This window comes from Scleropages formosus, chromosome 21, assembly GCF_900964775.1.
Source record: "Scleropages formosus chromosome 21, fSclFor1.1, whole genome shotgun sequence".
Lineage (NCBI taxonomy): Eukaryota > Metazoa > Chordata > Actinopteri > Osteoglossiformes > Osteoglossidae > Scleropages > Scleropages formosus.
The window spans coordinates 19,294,775-19,317,249 of NC_041826.1; the positions used below are offsets into that span (position 1 = coordinate 19,294,775).

At 45.1% G+C, this 22,475-nt stretch overlaps 2 protein-coding genes across 4 annotated transcripts; one reads left to right on the plus strand and one right to left on the minus strand.

Annotated features, from left to right (window-relative positions):
* The first annotated feature begins 5,070 nt into the window (after positions 1 to 5,070).
* cdkn1d (cyclin-dependent kinase inhibitor 1D) lies at positions 5,071 to 9,134 on the plus strand. 2 transcript variants are annotated; one of them, XM_018729746.2, is made up of 3 exons: positions 5,071 to 5,660; positions 7,974 to 8,419; positions 8,774 to 9,134. In XM_018729746.2, the coding sequence occupies exons 2-3, from the start codon at positions 7,978 to 7,980 to the stop codon at positions 8,830 to 8,832; spliced, it is 501 nt and encodes a 166-aa protein (XP_018585262.1). In that variant the 5' UTR covers positions 5,071 to 5,660; positions 7,974 to 7,977; the 3' UTR covers positions 8,833 to 9,134. The 2 variants fall into 2 exon arrangements, with proteins under 2 accessions (XP_018585262.1, XP_018585261.2); XM_018729745.2 differs by lacking the exon at positions 5,071 to 5,660 and adding an exon at positions 6,100 to 6,241.
* A 3,976-nt stretch (positions 9,135 to 13,110) lies between these two features.
* slc37a3 (solute carrier family 37 member 3) lies at positions 13,111 to 21,927 on the minus strand. Of its 2 annotated transcripts, XM_018730046.2 has the most exons (15): positions 21,844 to 21,927; positions 19,991 to 20,102; positions 18,796 to 18,910; positions 18,386 to 18,478; positions 18,094 to 18,177; positions 17,858 to 18,003; positions 17,633 to 17,729; positions 17,020 to 17,104; positions 16,648 to 16,880; positions 16,162 to 16,303; positions 15,918 to 16,019; positions 15,707 to 15,754; positions 15,462 to 15,613; positions 14,916 to 14,981; positions 13,111 to 14,219 (listed from the first exon to the last, which is right to left on the minus strand). In XM_018730046.2, exons 2-15 carry the CDS (start codon positions 20,065 to 20,067, stop codon positions 14,127 to 14,129), a joined length of 1,533 nt encoding a protein of 510 aa, XP_018585562.1. In that variant the 5' UTR covers positions 20,068 to 20,102; positions 21,844 to 21,927; the 3' UTR covers positions 13,111 to 14,126. The 2 variants fall into 2 exon arrangements, with proteins under 2 accessions (XP_018585562.1, XP_029103057.1); XM_029247224.1 differs by lacking the exon at positions 21,844 to 21,927 and having other exon boundaries at positions 19,991 to 20,242.
* Positions 21,928 to 22,475: the final 548 nt, after the last annotated feature.

A 22,475-nucleotide genomic window follows, 5' to 3' on the forward strand; every position in this document is an offset into this window, starting at 1 on the left:
CTGAACTCTTACACTAAGTAAACTCGTTCTGTGAAGGAAAAGTGCAGGAAACCCGAAGCTACACGGCTAAACCTCGATGTCCTCAGGCTCACTGACGAGGACGTGCTGGTAGCGACCGTAGGCGTAGCCGAAGTCAGTCCTGCCTCAGTATCGCACTTTCCACTTCTCAGGTAAGTTTTCACGTCTGCTCTGTTGTATTCGCGTATAAAGCGACAGATTTTGCAAATCTATGTTGCGTGGCGAGAGGAAATTTGTACCGCTTTTTTGCACGGGACTCGTACAGCTCAGGCGAGCTAATTGGCCAGTTCGACGATGGCGCGAATTTTCCGCAAATTGGCCACTGGGGGGCGGTGTCGTTCTCACCGCGGCTTCGCGCGCAAAACGCTTCGCTTTATTCATATTAGAAATGGCAACAGTCCTCGGTATTGTACTGGGCACATAGAGCATAAACCCCGGAGAGGGGCGCACCCCCCCCACGCTATTATTTTTCATCTGCACATGGTGGCATAATTTTTTTTTAACCATGTTTCTTGTCTCATCAAAAGAAACAGCAGTTATGATTAATAACCTTACTCACAACATTGGTGACATAATCAATTTTACAACGATTTACCTCTTTACACAGCAGGGAATTGTCCCTGTATCAATTCAGGGTAAATAGGAACCTTCAGACTGCAGGGGACAGTCCTAACAGGAGAGCTATTTACTGGGGAGCAGCGATGGATGGGTAGTAACACTTTACATTTACTCCAGTATTGCTGTAAATGTTTAGAGGGATTACGTTTTTCACAGTAGTTATTGGGATCGATATTTTTTTGCTCTTCCTCCAATACATTTGTGAACAGTAAAATGTCCCAAATATTTCTTTCACCTTGTTTCTTTTCAATTTTTCACATTTAGTATTAAACAATAACTTTTTGTCCCCACAGTCAATGAGGTCAATATTACCTATGATGTCTTCTGTGGATCAAGAAAGCTACACTTCTCCACCACCTGCTCCACCCCCTCACAAGGGGCCCAAAATGGACGGCCCATCGGATCTCAAGCTTGGCACTGATGTGGTGGAATGAACTCCCCCTGTTCCTCAGAACTGCTGATTCCCTTAGAGTTTTCAAGAAGGGTCTCGAAACTCATTCCTTTCAGACCTGTTTCCTTCTTGAGTTTGTCCTTCACCACCTGCTGCTTTTATGTGCCTATTTCCCTATTTTTATGCCACTGCGATGGACAGTGACTGGAATACATGCACCATAATAACAGCTGTAATGAACAAATAATTGGTACTTCAATAGTCATGTTTATGTATCTTTTTCGGTTGCCTTTGAGAAAACTCTCTGTCAAAGGCTGAAAAATGAACATAAATGTTAAGAATATATTCATTTCCATGTTGTGAAATTTGAGTTGTATTAAACAGATCTTTGTTTTTTCAGTTATTCAATGTGCCACTCATATTTTATTAATTGAAGTATAACTTTAGATAACTATCAAATCAGCTAGACTTGAGCAAAGCAAATTCACAGAATGTATCAAACAATATAGGATTGTACTTTACATTGAATTCTGAGGATCTGAACTGCCTGGATATTTCAAGAGTGTTTCCTTGTGTTCAGGTTTTCTTATTATGGGACAACTGACAGTGTAGCCAGTAGGGATCATGACTTGTAACAGTTTTATTTCTGCTCCCGCCACTACTGTTGCTATTGAGCATTGGATTTACCCTGAACTACTCTAATATAAATACCATTTTTGCCATGTTCATATGTAGCACTGGCCCTTAAAAGGTGAACTGGTCACCCTAAATTGCCCATAGTGTGTGTATATATGTGAGTGAATGACTGTCTGTATGACTGCGCTGTGATGGACTGGTTTGTGTCCCATCCAGGGTGTCTTGTGCCGTAAGGACAGGCTCCAGACCATTGCAACCCTGCACTGGATAAGCAGCTATCAGTAGTAAGTGACTTGTAACACCAAGCAGACTGTAGTCTTTTATTTGTTTTGTATTTTTGACTAGTCTAATTGACAATATCTAATTTTATTGACACAACAGATATCATTTATTGAAAAGATATGTATGTCAATATCTACATATGTAGATATAGGTAGCTATAGGGGCAGTTTGTAGTATAGTGATTAGAACGGCTGCTTTTGGATCCTAAGATTACAGGTTTGAATCCCACCTCCAGCTGTTGTATCCTTGAGCAAGGTAATTACTCTAAATTGCCTCTGTAAGAATTATTTAACTGTATAAATTATTGTCGGTAGCTTAACTGTTGGGGGCGCAGTGGGTTGGACAAAGTCCTGCTCTCTGGTGGGTCTGGGGTTCGAGTCCCGGTTGGGGTGCCTTGTGACGGACTGGCATCCCATCCTGGGTGTGTCCCTTCCCCCTCCAGCCTTTCGCCCTGCGTTGCCGGGTTAGGCTCTGGCTCCCCACGACCCCGTATGGGACGAGCGGTTTCAGTTAATGTGTGTGAGCTTAACTGTTAGTTGCTTTGGAGAAAGGAATAAACTACAGAAACACACACACAGTCTGAACCGCTTGTCCCATAAGGGGGTCACGGTGAGCCGGAGCCTAACCCAGCAACACAGGGCGTGAGGCTGGAGGGGAGGGGACGCACCCAGGACGGGACACCAGTCCGTCGTGAGACACTCCAAGCGGGACTCGAACCCCAGACCCACCAAGAGCAGGACCTGGTCCAACCCACTGCGTCACCGCACCGCAGAATAAACTAAAAGAATGTAAATATATTTCCTTCCATTAGCTAGAACAATATTTAAGCTTTGCTAGTGGTTCAGAACATTAAAAAAAACTAAATCTGAACCAAAGTGACTTCAGTACTTGAGTATTTTTTTTATCTTAAGGAAATGTTGGATGAATCTTTGTACCTGTGATTCTAAAAAAAAATAACAGTACTTTTTGACAGCTCTGCACACCTCTGTTTTGGAGTGCGTGCACAAAAGAGGATGCAGGGTGACGTCTATGAACACGAGACACTCGATGGCGGCCTGGACGGTGGAAACAGGAACGCAGACGGGAACTGACCAAGGGGAACCAACACTGTCAGCCTTTTCAGGACTGTGGAGTTTTTCAATGAAAAAACAAACATATTTAGTGACTGTTACACTTTGTCTCAGCTTACATTTAATTTAGCATACATATTTTACCCTAAAACGGCACGGTGGTGCAGCGATCGCACAGTGCATGGGAAGTACGAGAGAACGTGGGTTCGATCTCCGCTCGGTCTGTGCGGAAGGGGCATGTTCCTCTGCGTCTGGTGAGTTTATTCCGGGTGCTCCAGTTTCCGTCCAAAGACGTTCAGTTCAAGTGAATTGGTGACTAAATTGCCAGTAGTGTGTGAATGGGTGAGTCACTGTATGTGTGTGTGTGACTATTCTGCGACGGAATGGCCTCCCTTTCGGGATGTACCCCCTTCAGCCTTGCGCCCAATGCTTCAGAGATAGACTCCAGATAACCATGACCCTACTCAGGACAAAGTGGTATTTGAAATTGGTTGCATTTACCCTAGAACTGTCCTAGGGTGACACAGTGATTAGCCCTGCTGTCTCACAGCACCTGGGTGGTGTGAGAGGACATGGGTTCGATCCCCGCTCAGCCTGTGCGGAGTTTGCATGTTCTTTCTCTGTGGGTTTCCTCCCACAGTCCGAAAACATACTGTTCAGGTTCACCCATAGTGTGTGTCTGTGTGTCTTCCACTGATGTATAGATGAGTGACCCAGTGTAAGTAGTGTATCTAGCAGTGTAAGTCACCGGGGTGAATAAGGTGTGTGGGCTGATAACACTACATAGAGTTCATTGGAAGTCTCTTTGGAGAAAAGTGTCTGCTAAATAAATGTAAGATTTATGGCCATCCCTATGTGGTTCACATACTTTCTACTGTAACTGTAACCTTAACATTGTAAGTTGCTTCTAAATGAATAAATGTAATGTGACCCTCCCCCCCTGCAGCCCTGTTAGGCTCCAGTTCGCCGGGACCCCACTCGGGACAAGCGGTTTCGGACTCTCTGTGTGTGTGTGTGTGTGTGTGTGTGTGTGTGTGTGTGTGAGATGAAGAACTTGAACAGCCAACTGTTCTATCTGGCGGAAAAAAAATTTACTGAAGTAATTCAACACAAGGATACAACAGCAAGGTAATATTTCCTTTAAAAAAGTCAATGCTGCAGTAGGAAGTGTTGAAACATTTGTATTTGTCTGCCGCTTTTCTCCAAAGTCACTTACAATGTTAAGGAATTCACACTTATTTACCCATTTATACAGCTGAGTAATTTTCCTGGAGCAATTTTAGGGTTAAGTACCTTGCCCAAGGGTACTAGCAGTACTACAGCTGGAGGTGGGACTCGAACCTGCGACCTTTGGGTCCAAAGGCAGTAGGGAAAGGCTGTCATTGTCCATGTATTTGTTATATGGAAAGTATTTGTTCTGAGTCCTGTTTCAGCGCTGTCTGTTTTGGCAAAAATGGGAAAATTAGAACCTGCTATAAACGCAATCATCTGCTAAATAAATAAAGAGCAGCTGATTTTCCTAAAATTATTTCATACAGAGTAGTTAAGACACTAATTCAGGAAACCGTATGCCACATGTGTCATTATCATGTCTCTTAAACACACTTTCTGTAGCCATAAAAGTGAAATTAGTGACAACAACCCGAACTATAATATTACACATTAAAAAAAGAAATACCGCATAAAACTACATTTAATATCTTATAGCAGGCCTACTACGTTAGACAATGTTATTGATAACAAGGACCATAATGAACAAATTATACTAAACATACCAGTGTTTTTTTTCATCACAGTTTTTGATGTAAAAATTGCAGCCTGCTGCTTAATGCTGTTCATTTTATTATTAGTTTGTGCGGTTGCCGTTTCAGAGATACGCTATTCATGTTGCTTTTTTTTCCGGGGGAAGCTGTAAAATGGAGCGCGCCGGAGCCGCTCGCTCACGTTGCAAGTCAACGTGACCGCGGACGCGAAGCGAGTCCGAGGCGAAACGTGGGAATGTGTGTCAGGGGGGCGCGCGCGGGAAAGCGGCGCGCGCTGCCAAGAAATCTGACCTACTTCTTCTCGCGGCGCTCCGCTCCCGCCCTCCCCCGCCAGTGCCGATATTTTTAAGGGAAAAACGAGTTACGAAGCGCGTGACGGAGTGATACGCGCATTTTCTGTATTAATGTAATTTATGACCCAATCGGGCTTCACAGCAAGGCCGCTTGTCTCGCTTCTGCGAAGGAGCGCGCCCATTCGCACAGTTCGCGCGGTTCCGTACGAGAGCACGCTGCCCTCCAACTGCTCCTCTTCGCGGCGCTCAGCCCGAGCGCGTCGCCTGCGCACGCAGCCATATTCGGCAGTTGAGGAGGCTGGGTTTGGCGCGCGTCCAGCTCTCGAGGGCCGATTGTTGTGGAGGCTGTCACGTGAGTAACTTAACAGCGGGACGTCCCGCGGCCGCGGCTTCATAACAAACAGGGGGAGCGCGCGCGGCTCGCTCGCAGCCCAGCCCTGGACTACGCCTCCGGGTGCCCTGTCGTGTTACACCCGGGCGCGCGCGCGTGCTGCGAGAGCCGTGCGTGCGAGCGAGCAAAGTTCTCCTCCGGGACCGTTTGGTTTGATGCGAAGAAGCTGGAAGACTCCGAAGAGTGAGCGCGTGCTGCGTGAGTAACAAGTTTTGTAAACATTTTTTTTTACAAGATGAAATTAATTTGCCCGTGCGGTTCGTGGCAGCAGCAGGAGCCCGTGATTTCGCGGTAGAATGTAGAGTTTGTCGGGGATGTGACGGGTGAAACGAAGGGAGGAAGGTAGCGCGTAGTGCGTCATGCCATGGTCATGTGCGCCGCCTCCCCGGCAAGAAAATCCCACTTTTCTTGTAGTCATCGGGATGTGCAGAACAGTTTGTGCTTTGCCGTTTGCATGCGGCTGCGGAGGGACTCGAGTGCTACGTACGGGGGCCGGGCTGTGCGCGAGGCACCAGGGCACCGGGGCAGTGGGGCGGTAACCCGATCCGCACCGCGCCCACTTCTCCTACACAAACAAGCCTGCATTGCGTATGGGTAGTAAGGTGTGTCAAAACAATCGCAGCAAAAAAAAAAAAAAAAAAAAAAAAAAAAAACTACGAGATGTTGCCGCACTTGTACTCTGCATTTCGGCAAAGAAGAACAGATACAGTGTTTCCACTTCGGTCCAGGTTCACTTGGAAAAAGATTGGGATCATCATGGTTCTGTATCAACTCCAAGGGTGTGTTGAATTATTTTGGTTTCACAGCTTTTCGGAGTGTTTACTCTCCTGCAGTGCTAAACGTGGGTTCTTTTAAAAAATGTCCTTGTTCACGGTCTCTTTCCGTGGAAAGTCGTACAGAAAATCCGTAGCAGGAATGAGTAGGACACGCACATCCTTTGCACAGTTGTGATCTGAATTGTTTTGAATTCACTGGATTATTCTTATTATTAAATGGATTTTCCGGCTATAGTAAGACGAAGGGAAAACGTTTCTGTTTTAACTCGCGGGAGAGGACGGAATTTAGTTTACTGTATGATCCTCGCACAATTTTACTTTTAACCCAGAATTTAGTTTAGGGTAGTTAAACTACTTCGGTTTCGAAAACACATTGTCAATCTTTTTCTGAAAAATCTATTTCTGTTGGCCTGACACCTTTCACAAAGGCGCTTCATTCAGAATGGTAATTATTTACCACTTTATACACCTGGCTTTTAGTCTTGTATCGCTGCAGTATAGTGGGAGTGGAATTCGAACCCGTGACCCTCAGATTTGAATTGAATTGAAGACTTGAGAAGGTGCGATACAACGAAATTACAGGAACGGCTATGAACGCTACACCACCTGCTGGTGAAATAACCCACTTTCACATGATTGGGTGAAAACGACTCTCGTAGTTCTGCAAACATTTCACCATATGCAGGCAAATACTGGTTTGTGAACAAAATCTGCCCTGTGCGCAATAGTTTATTGCAGTAATTAAGGAAAAATAAAATCAGCGGCGCACTGGCGCCACCTGCAGTTCGTTTGCTGTATGACAGTAACGGCTTGCGCGTCGCAAATTGGATTTTGTCGCATTATTATTATTATTATTATCGATTGTTGTAGAAATGAAAGGAATTAGACCCGACGTCGAGGAGAACGTGTTTCTGGCGCGAAACCCCCTCCCTCCTCCTTCTCCTTCTCCTCACCTGTGTTCCTCTGAACCAACCGTGCGCGGGTTTTAACAGTGTGTTCAACGCGACTGGCGGGAAGGCGCGTGCACAGCCCCCACCCCCACACAGCGGGGGGGGGGGGTGAAAACGGCACAGGAGTCCTTCCACTTCTGAGGAAATGAAAGTAACTTGATTAGAACACACCACCAAGAGGTACATTTTGACACGCTCCCTTAAACAGAGTAAACATTATGCATACTTGGTGGGCTGGTGATCCATTTATTACACACACACTGGGCACTGCTGGCTGTGTAGTGGTTAGAGCTGCTGAAGGTTGCAGGTTCAAATCCCATCTCCAGCCACAGTATCCTTGAACAAGGTACTTACCCTGAATTACCCCAGTAAAATTACCCAGCTCTATAAATGGGTGAATGATTGTAAGCTAGGGGGTGCGGTGGCGCAGCGGGTTGGACTAGGTCCTTCTCTCTGGTGGGTCTGGGGTTCGAGTCCCGCTTGAGGTGCCTTGCGACAGACTGGCGTTCCGTCCTGGGTGTGTCCCCTCCCCTTCCGGCCTTACGCCCTGTGTTGCCGGGTTAGGCTCCGGTTCCCCGCGACCCCATATGGGACAAGTGGTTCAGAAAGTGTGTGTGTGTGAGATTGTAAGCTTATAATAATTGTGACCTTAACACTGTAAGTCACTTTGGAGAAAAGCATCAGCTAAACAAATAAATGTAAATGCACAACAAGCCTGCACTCTGTGTGTGAGAACGTATGATACTCTGAAAGTGACCGTGCCATTTTGTGGGAACGTCTCTCAGGAATATGGCGGGGATCTCCTCCGAATCGGACATCGCGCCTTTCTCTGGGGAGGAAGTGAAGCCGCGGTTGGGGTCGGTGCGCCGGAACCTGTTTGGCCCCGTGGACCACCAGCAGCTGCAGCAGGATTTCCAACGGCTGCTCCGCATGAGCGTGGAGGAGGCCACCAGGAGGTGGAACTTTGACTTCCAGAGCGACCGGCCGACCCCAGGCGCCACGGAGTGGGAAGAGCTGCGGTGCCAGGATGTTCCGGCGTTCTACCGCAGCTGCATGGTGAAGAGCGGGGTGGGGCCAAGGGCGGAGCCTCCGAGCAGGGGGTGCGGTGGAAGCAGCCCACCTGTGGGAGAGTACCTGGAGATAACAGCCAGGGAGACGTACAGGTGCTGCGAGCAAGAGAAGCGGGTGTCTGTCGCTGCCACCGGCAAACGCAGGCAGGCAATCATTACAGGTGAAATATCTCTGATGGTTACAGTTACATGAGTATTTGACTCTATATTTCAGATGTCTCAAAAGTAGAGCATCATGTGGACTCTGGCTGTAGCGTAGATAGAAGCACCTAACATTTACCGTGGACAGCATCAGGAGCATGGTAACGTCACAGGCAACATTTTGTACTGAATTTGACTGCTGCAACTTGTCAAATATTTGACTATGAGGTTTTTTTAAAAAAAAAAAATAATAATCAAGAGCTTCCACACGGAGTTGATAGGTCCCCCAAAGCAGATAAATGCTGTATGACATTGCTGATGTCTCATTTAAGCCGTTTTGAATAATTTCTCTTTCGCTCTTCTACTCTCCTCAGACTTCTTTGCTGTGAAGAAGAGGAGGCTTCTTCATCCCAAGGGCCACGCTCTCCAGTGAGCAGTGAGATGCGGACTAGGAGTAATCGGCGTTGTACATACCAGTGTATATACTTCCTTTACCTGTAACTATGTCAACTTTGAGCTATAAGCTTGTTACATAATATGGGCTTTAAAAACAGCCCACTTTTTAAAAAATTTTTTTTTTTTTTATTTGAAACCACCTGATTTAATTAAGGGTCTGTTCCATACAATAAGTTAACCTTTTTATTACTTTATGGAATTTTTATTCTGAAAAAATGCAGTTCTGGCAATACAGGACAAACTGCAGTTGTGTGGGAATAGACCATCTGTCCCCCCCTTTCCAGTGTCTGAAAGTCTGTTGCTTTTCACAGCTTCCGTTGTCCAGACTTCACCTATTTTACTGACGTTAAGTAAGTTTTGTTAGACTTTTCGTAACTGGTTTTCTCTTCAGGCTTAATAGGATCGACCTTTGAACCCTTGACCCGTTAACCTGGGGAACTTGACCTCATACTAAAGTAGAAAACATGAATGTGGTTTGTCTTGGGGCAAAATTTGACTGAAAATTGTTCTTAGAACCTCCAGCAGTTAGTACTGTAATACTTCAGACTGTGAGACCCCACCAAACTGCACAAAAATAAATATTATATACATATGTATTTTATATATATATATATATAATGTCATACATTTTATATTGTATATAATATTAAATATATATATACACACTTACATACACACACATATGTGTCTGTTATTTTATGTTTCGTAACAAAAACCTGAGCCATTTGCTGTCAGTACGTACTCGACACAGTATGTGTGGCAGTCCCATTTCTGCACTGGCCTCACTGAACTCAGGCTATGAAGTTGCGCCGAGAGATGACCAGGGTTCGAGCAGCCAGGTAAAACCCTCCTCCTGGCAGAAACACACATTATGCCATGATAGCACCTTAGCTGACCAACAAGACATACAGTATGCATGCATATTGTCCATAGCATTCCTTGTCTGAATTGAGCTTTGAGAATTTTTTTTAAAAAAATTAAAAAAAAAAAAAAAAAAAAAAACGACACAACTGATACTGGTGCATAGCTTTTGGCTTATATGTAGCTTCGATAGTAATATCATTTTAACTTTGTAGCATTGAATACTGATATTTAGCAGCATCCTTTATGGGTTTTGAACAGTTTACCACAGAAAGGGAAGATGGCATTTATTTTTTTAGGTGTGGTTATTTTTTGTGCAGTTTTATAAAGCAAAAAAAAAAAAACAAAGGTGTAAATGTAAGAGATGAAGCTTTTGTTTTGTTTCAAAGGTAAATACAGGGAACCTTACGGGAGCGATACGAAATCTGGACCTCCGTAGAACTCGGACCACGTAAAGGCAGAGAGATTACGGTGCTACGGGCATTTTCCGTGGCGCTCGTGTGCGCCTGGGTGCGTTTATTCTCAGTAGGTACGCTAAGGTAGCGGAAGCGGGTGACCTAATAATCATCGCCCTCTGCGTTGACCTAACCGGCATGTTCTGAATTCAGTCCTGGGCTTCATGCTGTGCTGAAAGTCATGTTTCCATGATGTGGTCAAGACAGAAAAGTTGATCCAGGTGATCTTTGGCAATAGCAGCTCCAAGGTTAAAGGAGACGCGGCGTATCGAAGGGAGGGCGTGTCGTATGAATGTTCGAATGAATAGCCATAATCTGGACCGTCTACCTCACCATTCCAACAGCCTACTGTTGAGAGGAATGACCAGAGACTGGGTGACTTCCAGCAAGCCTCAGGAGGAGAGGCCCAGGTGGTTTGGCAGTATGAGGGCTTTCTTTCAGAAGAGTCCAACAGGTGCTGCATCTCACACAGTTCAACAGTGGGGAAAGTCTGGACTCTTGACACATGTCCTGAAAATGAGTCAAATTGGGGCATGCTTTTTTTTTTTTTTTTTTTAAGAATTTAATGTAGTATTAGTGCACCTAAATAAAGGGGACTTGGCAAGATTCGAGACTTGATGTCCTTGGTTGCTTTTGTTCGGCCTTACAAACTCTCCTCCTGATCTTGTCGAGCGCCTCCGTGTCCGCGCACGTCGTCTCTGTACGAAACAAAGAAGTGAGTTTTACAAAATGCTGTACTTCACTGCAGGTTTAAACAAAGTTCACCTCACAAATGACAGAAATTTGCATTTTGCTGATGGTTTGCTTTCTGATTACGTTTTTAATGCATATGCTATGTATGTGTACCAGTCTCGGTGTGTTCATAAAACTATATTTTAACTTATTCGGTTTACGCATTCTTCCTTGTGTAGGAAAATAATTATAAATGATTTTGGATATTACTAATTATATATTTTTGTATCATCTTTGCACTAGTTATATGCATCATTGCTGCGATATGTATTTCCTCCATGTGCCCCCTCCCCCCCAAGAATTATAGCAGTCTGTAAGATTGAGATGACCACCAAGGGGCACACAGAAAGACTGTGGCCTCTTTGACTTTGGTCAAGAATTACTGTCAACCTTTTATCTTATCTTAAAGAATAAGGTATCTTTTGCCTTTGCATTGTGTTATTTCCCCAAATTTAAGACGGAAGGAAAACGAAATAGTGCAGTGTGCTCAATGAAACAGTGTGGCATTAGCTGTTTTGCTTCTGAATATTCAGATCTCAACTACCCAACAGCCTGGATCCAGGCTGCACTAAGGAAAAAAGCCTTAGCTTTTCTAAATTGCTTGCTGCAGGTATATTAATGTAGTGTTTAATACCATATATGCATGGGAAAAAATACCATCGAGTATGATTAGTGATCATGTAATACTAACATTTTTATGGCGAAATAATGGAACTGTAACTGACGAGTGTACTTTTTTTCTTCAGACAATTACTGCTGGCAACAAAGATTCTGCCAGTTTTCCTTAATGCAATGCTTGCTGATATATTTGTAATCATTAGGTCTAAATCTGAATTCCGTCATATATAAAGCACTATGTTCTTATGTTGTGTAAGACTGCCAGCAGCTAATGGTTAAATAAAATGTTTACTGAAGCTTTTGTGTGTTGCTCTTCATTATGAGCAGTTTACAACAACCAGTAGGCTGTCAGCAAAAGAGAGCAGGCAACAAGCAGTACGACCCCCAGTCAAAGGTCACGCAAGCATGGAAACCGTGTGCTGGCAGGTGGACGTCCAGACGTATGTCAAGTTCGTGGGACGTAACTGCATACGTTCTCATGATGGAAGTGCAGGACCGACAGCCAGTTTAACACGCTGCCTACATCGCTCGCCGCCTCCGTATCCTGAAAGGCCCGAATCTGAAGCCCTTGCTCCTGTTGGGCTCCATCTGCGCTGTTGATGCTGGTGTTACCTTTCAAATGCCTGCTCTCTGCTGACATCATAGTGGGACCATACAGCTCTTCAGGCCATGAGCTGAATCACAGCGAACAGGTACACCACCACCACCTGTACAACACGAAACTTCCCCGTCGGCTTATTAAAATATACACCCTTTTTTTTTTTTGAGAGGCTTCTGTGCAATGGCATTCCTGCTTGTTATGCAGTCATTTTAATTCCACACCATGTATTCCATTCTGTAAAATAGCATTGCTGCTCACATCATACATTTTGGGCCACATAAACACTGTTTCCATAGAACCCGTTTGGGTACGAAGTAAACGTACAAAGCTTTTTCTAAAGCATATTAGCAGAGTGGAAAAGATAGGCATTGATTTTGTGAAATTTATTTCTTTATATCAAAAACATTTGTGAAATTATCAAAATGTCTCCTAAAAACGGTGAAAAGAGCACAAAATCATAAAAGGACACAATTAAAATACAATACACCAAAGCACAGCTAGAAATAATATTTTTTATCCAGGGATCACTTTTTTTCTGTAATAAATAATGGGAATTCACAACAAAGTGATCTAATGGAATGAAGTAACTCCGTTACTCCAGAAACACTGGTAGCTGCAATCAACACATCTGTCTGTCACCATAAATGTTAAAGCTCGACACCAAGCCTCCCTCTCAGCTTCAGAAAAGTTGGGTTCAATTACATTCAGCGCTGCTGTGGTTTTTATTATAATTCTAAGAGTCACAAAATGACAAGAGAAAGATACCACAGATTTTTTTCCTAAATAAGACACTTCAACACACCTAGTAGACAATGGTGCAGAAAATACAATCTAAATTGCTTAAGCTCAATGAACGTGAACTGGCATTCTGTGAACAGAGAACATCAGGACTAAGACAGATGGACCACAGCTTGGCCTACAATAGGGGTCGTGTACATGATTTCCCCCCCCCCCCCCCCCCACAAAAATCTTATTACCCTAGATGAAGAAAACTGATCTGAGCTCATCATTTAAACACATATAAACTACTTTTATTTCAGAAAAATGGACAAAGTCTTTTACATTCAAGTGCAAATGTGAAGCAATTAACTAAATTTTAAGAACAAGTGATGCTTTCTGCTGTGGTCATTTCAATGCAACACATTTTCTTAAGAGGTTTAGATTTGAGGTCTGTCAAAATTGTGTGGTTTAGTGTATACAGCACTTGACCGGCCACCTCTGAATCACATTAGTATCCAACAAAATAACATCTTTTTTCAAGAGCTACATACACTGCGGGGTAATTTTTCCTGGAGGAATTCAGGGTAAGTACCTTACTCAAAAGGTATTAGGGCAGGAGGTGGGATTCAAACCTGTATCCTCCGAGTCCAGAGGCAGAGCCTCGAACCACTGTGCCACCTGCTGCCCCACCTGCTTCCGTTTACAAACATGAGACTAATTCGAAACTGTGTCACAATCGCATCACTCGTGCGTAATGATTTTGTTCAAGAAGTTTCAGCGTAGCTGCCAAACAGTTCACACTCAAATGCCGTTATGAATTTACAGCGCAGGAACAGCTCGTCTCGCAAGAGCCGAGTGGTGGAATTGGATGCGAGAGCTCTCCCGAGTGTATGAAAGAACCGAGTCGCAACGGTGAAGGTCCAGAACGCGTGACTGACAATAAAGTGGCTGCAACTCTTGCGACGGGGGAGACAGGCTTGATTAAAAATGCTAATCCAGGTGACATACGTTTATATACAGCATAAAAACTATGGGACGTACTGTGTCAAGCTGTTACTTGTCGGTGACTCTTACACTGGGATTCAAATCAGTTACACAGTGCCTATTTGCGCCTGCCTCTGCACCAATTCACAGTGGGGTTCGCAGTCCACTTGGCACAACACTCCTGCAGACGAATTCCCTCCCAGGGACATTGGTTGCGCAGTCCACGTCTAGAGACATGTACCGCTGCACGCTTTGTTCCGGGGGCCCCTGTGCGTGCGTGTGTCTGTGGAGAGTCTTATGTCACAACTGGTGCACCCGTGTCCGCATCTCCTGACATACAGAGCGCAGCTCGCTGATAATCATGGGTCCAATGAACAGCAGGCTGACCCCCGTCTGCAAGACACAAGCATACATAGGCAACATACATTAGTGCCTCTGTGGGCTGCCTGGAATGTTCCAGAATTGCATTACATTTATTCATTGCTTAATATACAATGTTAAGTTACGTACAATTATCTACTCCTTTATACAGCTGGGTAATTTTACTGAAGTAATTGAGGGTAAGTACCTTGATCACGGGAACTACAGCCGGAGATCATTCGAACCTGCGACCTTTGGGTCCAAAGGCAGCAGCTCTAACCACTATGCGGCCAACTGCCCCTTTTTGTGTCAAGTTTATATCCTGCCCGTAATCAAGGACCATTTTCCCCAAAACAGGTTTACTAAACAATGACATAAATGCACAGGTAGAAAGACAGACAAACAGCTGTCATCTGAAGACAGTCATAAACCTTGACCGCCTTTATTGATGCCCACAATTAAGAAAGGGACAAGAAATGTCTGGACTTCCTCAAATGACAATACACAAAAGGTCAGAATTTATCTCTCCTAACAAGACATCGAGAAGATCCTGTCCAACTGGGACACGAGGGACAAAGGTGAAAGGCGAAAATGATGAGCGGTCCGGATAGAATGGAGAAAAACTAAACGCGCACGTAGGAATGTACACACACACACACACACACACGGGCAGGTGCGCACACACACACACGTGTCCGCCGACACAAAAGGACATTTTTCGCCACTTACCATGGTGATGAAGAAATAGAAGACAGGCATCCAGCTCAGTCTGCTCTCGATCAGGGATACCAGGTACTATTTAACAAAGAGTGTCTTTAAGAAACATCGCACATTTTCCCAGGTACTGCAGGACTTTCCCACAGTGGGACTTTGATGAAGAAGTAAATCTGAGTAGAGCTTTAGAGAGCTGAATACATGAGGCAAGGCACAATGTGGAACTCAACACACCTAACTGGATCTCTTCCCCATCTCACTTCCCTCATCAACCCCTTTCTCTCCATCTTGCTCTCTGCCTTTTTTTCCTGTCTCTTGCCCTCTGTTACTCCACTTCAGTGCAAATGATGTTGTATTGGGAAATTGTCTTTTAAACTTTCACACATACACTTGAGGTCAAATGTTTCAAGGCACAATTCCAAGAATGTTTTAGAACACCTTCCGCTGACTCCTATGATCACTATACTGATGGTGTCAACAGTGTGTGCACAGGTGTCAGTTACCCAGGAAAAGCCAACAAGACTACAGTTTAACAGAGTGAAAAGTGCTTCTGTCTAGTACCTGTCCACCTGCTGCGCCGATACTGCCGGTGCCATCCACAATCCCGGTGACTGTAGCAAGTGCCTCCTGGCTTCCGCGGAGCACCTCCTGGCGCCCCAAGTCGGCCGAGATGGCTGAGCTGATCATGTTGGAGGGGCCACCGATGAAGAATCCTGCGGCGTGTACAGAACGGAAAGCATTCAGGACACGCTCAATGCACGCTGTCTAGCATGTTTCACACACACCAAACCCTCCCTGTCACCCACCTGTAACCGCTAAGAGCACGGCATTTATCACCTGATTATCTGGTGAGTCTGAAATAAATAATAAAAAGAGATAAAGCTGAACACATAAACAATGGCATCCTCTGAAAAATATCTCTCCGCCACTGAAATCAACAAAGACTGAAAAGCCTAGCAGGACTGCAAATGTGAAATCGTGGAGACAGATGAGGAAAAAAACGGCTGAAACACTCACGACTGTAGCCCACCAGGGAGCCCATGGCCAGAAGCAGGCTCACTGCAAGCACCGGGGCTCGTTTTCCTAGGAAGTCCGATATGAGGCCCTGTACAGTCCCACCTGTAACACACAGAGGAGGGGGTGGGAGGAACAGGAGATCACAGCATTAAGTTTAACAGCCATGTCTTACTGCCAGGCAGGTCATGCGAGGCATCTGAAGACACGGGTGGGCCGAGAATGATTTCATCATTGTGCCACTTACCCACAATCCCACCCACGTCGTACCACACCGAGAGCCGGTCTGCCTGCGCCTCCTTCCAGCCAAAGTTACTGCTGAGGTAAAAGGGCAGCCAGAAGAAGAAGGAGTAGTTGACCAGCTTCAGACAGGCGTATGCCAAAGAGTACTGTGTGTGGGGAGGTTTGAGAATTGGAACGAGAAAGAGAGACGTGAGCAAGTTTAAATGAAAGTGAAACATTACAGTGAAACCTATTTTCAGCCTGGTAAATGTGGTCACCAAAAAGCATCAGCCATCAAAACGTGAGCCTTGCAGAGCACTGGGGCAATATGATTGTACGCTAATTTGTCCTGGTGTAACTTCTTGCCAATAAGACAAAACTGGGATGTTAATGTCCCATCTGAAATGGTCTCAGGTGTCTTAGAGCGGGCAGACATCAGCAAATGACCTGTCTCAAGTGCCCTAGGAGAACGAGACATCATGAAACAGGTTGTCCGATTCCAGGTGCTCACCGGGAGGACGCCAGGAAGGCAGAAGGCCTGGAAAAATCCAATGGCGACTGGTGGGTCCCCCAGCTCCGGGGCCTGGTCCTGGTCCTGGTCCGAGCGCTGAACAGAGTAGTAGCCCCCATCACACATCACCCCCTCTTCCTCCTGCGCATATTCCTCATCACTGATAAGTGGCCGATGGCTGTCCGAGTCATTCTGCACCGGGCTCATAGCGGACTCACAGGTCATGCTGAGTCCTGGCCAGGGGCACAAGCAGAGCGGGGTGAGTTAACACACACACACACACACACACACTGAGAGACGGAAAACACTGAATAGTGTATTTGCACAATTTTCCCAGTGCCAGGACTGCTCCGCAGGTGGAGCCTCACTCACCCACTTCCTTGGGAGAGCTGAGCAGGCCGAAGAAGACCACAACTCCACCAGCAAACTGCACAGCAGAAGTTACCAGGAAGGCATACTGTAGAGAGGCCACGTGCACACACACATACACACACACACACACACACACACACAAACACAAAACAGAACACATCACTATCTGCATTACAGCTGTTGTTCTTTCTTATTCCCTTCTGCTGCACTTGTGACACCATCATGTGGTTGAATTGAACCACAGGTGATCTCACCCCCCTGTAGACTAGTTATCCATTGTACCATTATTGCCACTCACTCTTTAGCAGTCACTACTTGCTGACAGTTCACACACTGTCATCTAGCATTTTTAATTCTATTGTCCTGTTATATTTTGTCCATCACTGTTGCTTTTGCTTCTTGTTTGATTTTTTTTTCACTCTCCCCGTGAGAGAACTGTAGCACAAGAATTTCATTGTATTCGCCGAGCACACGACAGTAAAACTTGCATCTCGGTTCCAAGCTCACTGCTTCAAACTGATCATCAAAACACAACACAGTGTAAGAATGAACAGCCTAGTTGGCAAACGCAGACAGCATACCGTGGGACTGGACAGCGGACCTGTGCGCTCACCTCGTACCCGTACTTCAGGACACTGGAAGCCAGGAATGCACCCAAGATGTTCCCCACAGAGGCACAGGCGCTCCACAGGCCGAACACAAAACCTCGGCTTGAAGGACCAGGAGACAGAGTCCGGGTTAATAAAGTTTGTGCTTTTTTCTGTTTCAATCCAAACGAGCACATTCATTTTTTTGTTTGCGGTACATGAATGCAGAAAACTGACAAAGGGACAATCACCCAGACTTGCCGAACCAGTTGCCCATGACAGCCACCACGCAGGGCCACACAGCTGACTGCAGCAAGCCATTGAGTACCCACAGGCAACAGTAGAAGTAGATGTTGTAGAAGTGCAGCCACTCAGTCACAGTTCCAAACAGAAACTCCTGCACACAGTGTGGTGGGGGGGGAGTACACATGTGTGTCACAGAGAGATGGATTGGGGGGGGGAGAATCACTGCTGGGCTCCCACTCACCACTATGGCAGAGCCACAGAGCCCGAAGGACAGCACATAGCGCAGGTTTAGACGGTCCCCGATCACCCCGCTCACATAGAGACCCTGAAGAGAGAGCAGAAGAGACTGAATGCAATAGCGCACACTGAAGAAGTGTGCGAGTGGGTCTGGGGAACCGTGCGGGTTCGAAGATTGGCTGTTCGGTGGTGTCTGTTTCAGAGACATGGACTCTGAGATTTGACATTTCTTCCTATGCTGTTTGGCCCTGAAACACAGAAGATCACTGCAATGACTGCTCACTCCCAGTACTCACTATGGCATAGGAGAAGAGGAAGATGGTATCCAGAGCCCCGAGGAACAAAGTAGCCTCCTGAGAGTCTTCAAACAGCTTATTCTCCTCCCAGGTCTAATGCAAATGGGAAAGAAAACATATGATAATACAGATATTCCTCTGCACTGCACTGAGAGAAAGAAATGCCTGAAGGACTACAGATGTACTAGAACCTCTGGATGGGGTTTCTTCTCATGCAAGTCAAATCAGGCAACACTTCCCGGATTCAGTGGTAAAAGTGAAATATAAATATCCATACAGCATTAGAAATGAAATGGTGGATGTCTAGGATCAAGCTGATTACTGCATATCTCAATCTGCACTTAGAAAAATAGGGGAGGTGCCTTCAGGAAGTTAACAGACATCGTGTAATTACTACGTTCTGCACACACCTGTCCAGGGGAGTAGGCAGGAGAGCTCCCATTCAACACGGACGGCGTCCACTGTGCGGAGATGCTCACTTTCACATTGCTGAAGGTTTTTCGCGAGGCATGGAGCAGGACATAGCTGGAGATGCGTGAGAGAATCAGTGCATTCACAAGCAACGGGGATCTCGACTGCACCAACCTGGTTAATTCAGCAAGATGCTTCGGCAGTGTTCAAGGGAGAAAGAACAGACAAGCATGGGATTACATGTAAAAACAAATACCACATGGCAATACATTTTGTACTGTACTACGACTGTTATTTATGTAGACTATAGGTGTCAGCCACCACGTACTAAACCATGACTAGGTAGAGGAGGATCAAGTGTTCTAAACCCATGTATCTGATGCTTTTTTGCAAAGCAACTTACAGTGTTAAACTACATACAGTTACCCATTTATACTGGTCGGTAATTTTACTGGAGCAATTTAAGGTAAGTACCTTGCTCAAGGGTACGTAGCTGGAGGTGGGATTTAAACCAGTGAATTTTGGGTCCAAAGCTAGCAGCGCTAACCACTACGCTACCAGCTACCTCATAAACTGCCCCCTTTAATGTATGTCGTCATTCACACAGATTTTGGGAAGGAAGGCGCTGACACTCAAAAGTGTTGGGCGGCATTTTCCTCTGTTGTTCAGATGACAGAGGACGGCAGGGGCTGAGTATGGGAAGTGGGGGGGGTATGTTTGAAGTTGGTTTGCACTTTCCAATTTTCCATTTTTTCCTCTTTTCGCTCCCCCTCCTTTTGCCTCCGCAGCAGAGCTGAAGGCTCAGGTAACGGCTGCAAAACCCACAATTCCCTCCAAACCTTATTGCACGTGGCTTAACGGTTAAGGAGCAGGACTTATGACCGTACAGGTACTGGATCAAATCCACGAGAAGGCCCTGCATTTTAACCCCCGAGAAAGGTACCAATTGGTCATATTAAACACACTGCAAATCACTCAGCGGTGTGTGGAAGTTTCTTACTGGTACAGTCGGGTCATATGTAATCTGATTCACTAACATACATCAAACATCCTGCTTTATCAAACATCATGCTTCTGTGTTTAATCTCACTGTGCAAACAGGTGAACAGAGAAGTAGCCTGGGCTGTTCTTCTGCTGCCTTTCTGCTCCAGGTTCTCTGTTTACCTGGCTGGGGGTTCGAGGATCTGGGTTTACCTAAAGAAGGTGAGGAGGAAGGTAACCAGATGGTGGTGGGTGTACTGTGACAGGAAACCACAGCAGGGGGGCGACATCACAGGGGTCTCAAGGAGTGGGAGCGGGTGCCCCTCTTCATGGGCGAGGGCAGCGGAACAGGAAGCGGGGGTGGGGTGGGGTGGGGTGGGGGTGTTGGACAGAGAAGCCGAGGTTAGAAAGGGCAGCTGCTGGAGCACGAGCAGGATCAGCACTGGGTTCTTCCACTGCAAGAAAACTACACACAGAGATTCCGTCAATACTCAGCTAACCCTACAGAGAGGGTCAAAGGTGACAGTAACTCCTAGCAGAGCACCGAACGCATCAATTTAACAGTGCAATGAACCAGAAATACAGGAAACTTTTTTAAAATAACCTCCATTGTTCAGTCAAGCAGCGCAAATTTTATAATGGTACCATTTGGCAAAAATAACTTGTAATGACAGTAAGTGGTCAGAAATGATGGCAAAATCTTCACACTAAATAGTATGACTAGACGCAAAACCAGCTGAATGCATGTTGAAAAGATCTGGTTATTCTGATAACCAAAGAGTTACTACATCTAGCCTTCATTGTGCTGGAGATTCGCAGTAACCCCACAGTACAAACAGGTACAGTTACTGTAAAAACATCCCCACTGTCCAACACCAGCAGTAGTGTGGAAAACGACTGCTGCGACGCTGCTTTATTAAATGCAGTATTAGGTAAGAGCGGACCTCTGCTCTGGTTTCCTCCCACACTCCAAAGACATGCTGTTCAGATTCACCCATAATGTGTGAGTGTGTGTGTTCCACTGATGTATGGATGAGTGACCCAGTGTAAGTAGTGTATCTAGCAGTGTAAGTCTTTGGGTACTCTGGTTTCCTCCCACACTCCAAAGACATGCTGTTCAGGTTCACCCATAGTGTGTGAGTGACAGAGAGCGAGTGTGTCCCCCCCACTGATGTATGGATGAGTGACCCAGTGTAGGTAGTGTATCTAGCAGTGTAAATTACCTTGGTGAATATGGTGTGTGGGCTCATAACACTACATAGAGTTCATTGGAAGTCGCTTTGGAGAAAAGTGTCTGATAAATAAATAAATAAATGTAAATGTAAGAGACGGAATAAATGATGATGTTACTTGGGCATTCATTGTGTGTGTTCTTACTAGGAGGCAGGCCACAATGTTTCCCATATGATCTGTAAAATGATACAAAATAATCGAGCAAGTCATTTAAGTGAGGATGTCAACTGATGTTGTGTGATCACTGTGCGGTCAGAGAACAGAAAAACTGTGTGTGTGAGATGATGGTTAAAGCACTGGCCACACAAACATTACAATCACCACCAAAGAGCTAAGTGAGACACTCTGTCTGACAGCAGAACACCAATAACTCCACAACCTTTAAGTGTTTTTTTTCTTTCTAAATCGGTCGTATAAAGTAGACTGTAAACACTGAAGCTCATAAATATTCATATCCAAAATAATTAGCATAAACACACAGCAGATCGAGGATTTGTTGTCATCATGACATGTTCTGTTCGGGGCCGGATTTCCATGTCAGACATAAATGTCTTCATGCGAGCCTCAGAATCGTTTTATGATCAGTGTTCTTAAGTTTAACGGCGACGGAAAAACAGATATTCGCAAATATATTTAAAAAAATATGTAAACCTCGTCACACAGAGATTACCACATACACTCCCGACCCACCCAGGCTTCAAATAATGAAAATTCACTAAAGTAGCTAGCGAATGATGACAGAAGACGCACCTTCAAGAAAGCATGAGCTTCATTAAAATATCAGAGGATTAAGGGGATAAACTGGGTGTCGAAAACGATCGACTGTAACTCACCCGGGCCGAAGGTCTCCAATATTGTAAATCATAAAACGAGTGGTCGCTCAGCTACGATATGTCTTTAAAATTGCCTCATCGGACTTCCTGTCGATGTCCACAGTGCATTATGGGAGTTGTAGTTCCGAAGAGGAACTCGCGGTCTGAGTCTGAGCAGAGACAGAGCCGTCGCTGTGTCACTAATCGACTGTGATCTAATCCAATCTAGAGGGTCGTCTTTTCAAACTTTATAAGAAATACCTTACTGATTAACATTAAAAAAGTGATAGCTGCTGTAAATATGAGTTTTCAAACAAAAAAATACTTTGTCTTGTATGTCGCGTGATGGGGAGCTCCCCCCCAGCCTGATATTTACTCCATAGAGCTACATAATAAACATATCCTAATTAAGTATATACAAGCAAGTGCCAAACTTGTTGAGCAGCACATTAATGGGCAGCATAACCAAATTCTGTGAAAATATTACTTGAAATTGAAATATAGCTTACAACATTATGTCTTTGAAATAATTCGACTCTGGAGTTTATGTATAAGAGGGAAAATTTACAGATAAAATTTCTGTGAACATAATTAAGGTTTACATGCTTTTGCATTGTTTCTTTCCTCTGTGTTCACATTAAATTCAAACACTT

Bases quoted from the DNA above. Each gene is read 5' to 3' on its own strand.
- cdkn1d (XM_018729745.2), top strand. From the start codon at position 6,123: ATGTTGCCGCACTTGTACTCTGCATTTCGGCAAAGAAGAACAGATACA. The intron at 6,242-7,973 runs GTGTGTTGAATT...AACGTCTCTCAG, and splicing joins GTTCTGTATCAACTCCAAGG to GAATATGGCGGGGATCTCCT. The intron at 8,420-8,773 runs GTGAAATATCTC...TACTCTCCTCAG, and splicing joins CAGGCAGGCAATCATTACAG to ACTTCTTTGCTGTGAAGAAG.
- slc37a3 (XM_018730046.2), bottom strand. From the start codon at position 20,067: ATGTCGCCCCCCTGCTGTGGTTTCCTGTCACAGTACACCCACCACCAT. The intron at 18,911-19,990 runs GTAAACCCAGAT...ACGCATCTCCAG, and splicing joins TTCCTCCTCACCTTCTTTAG to CTATGTCCTGCTCCATGCCT. The intron at 16,304-16,647 runs GTGAGCACCTGG...CCCCACACACAG, and splicing joins GCCTTCCTGGCGTCCTCCCG to TACTCTTTGGCATACGCCTG.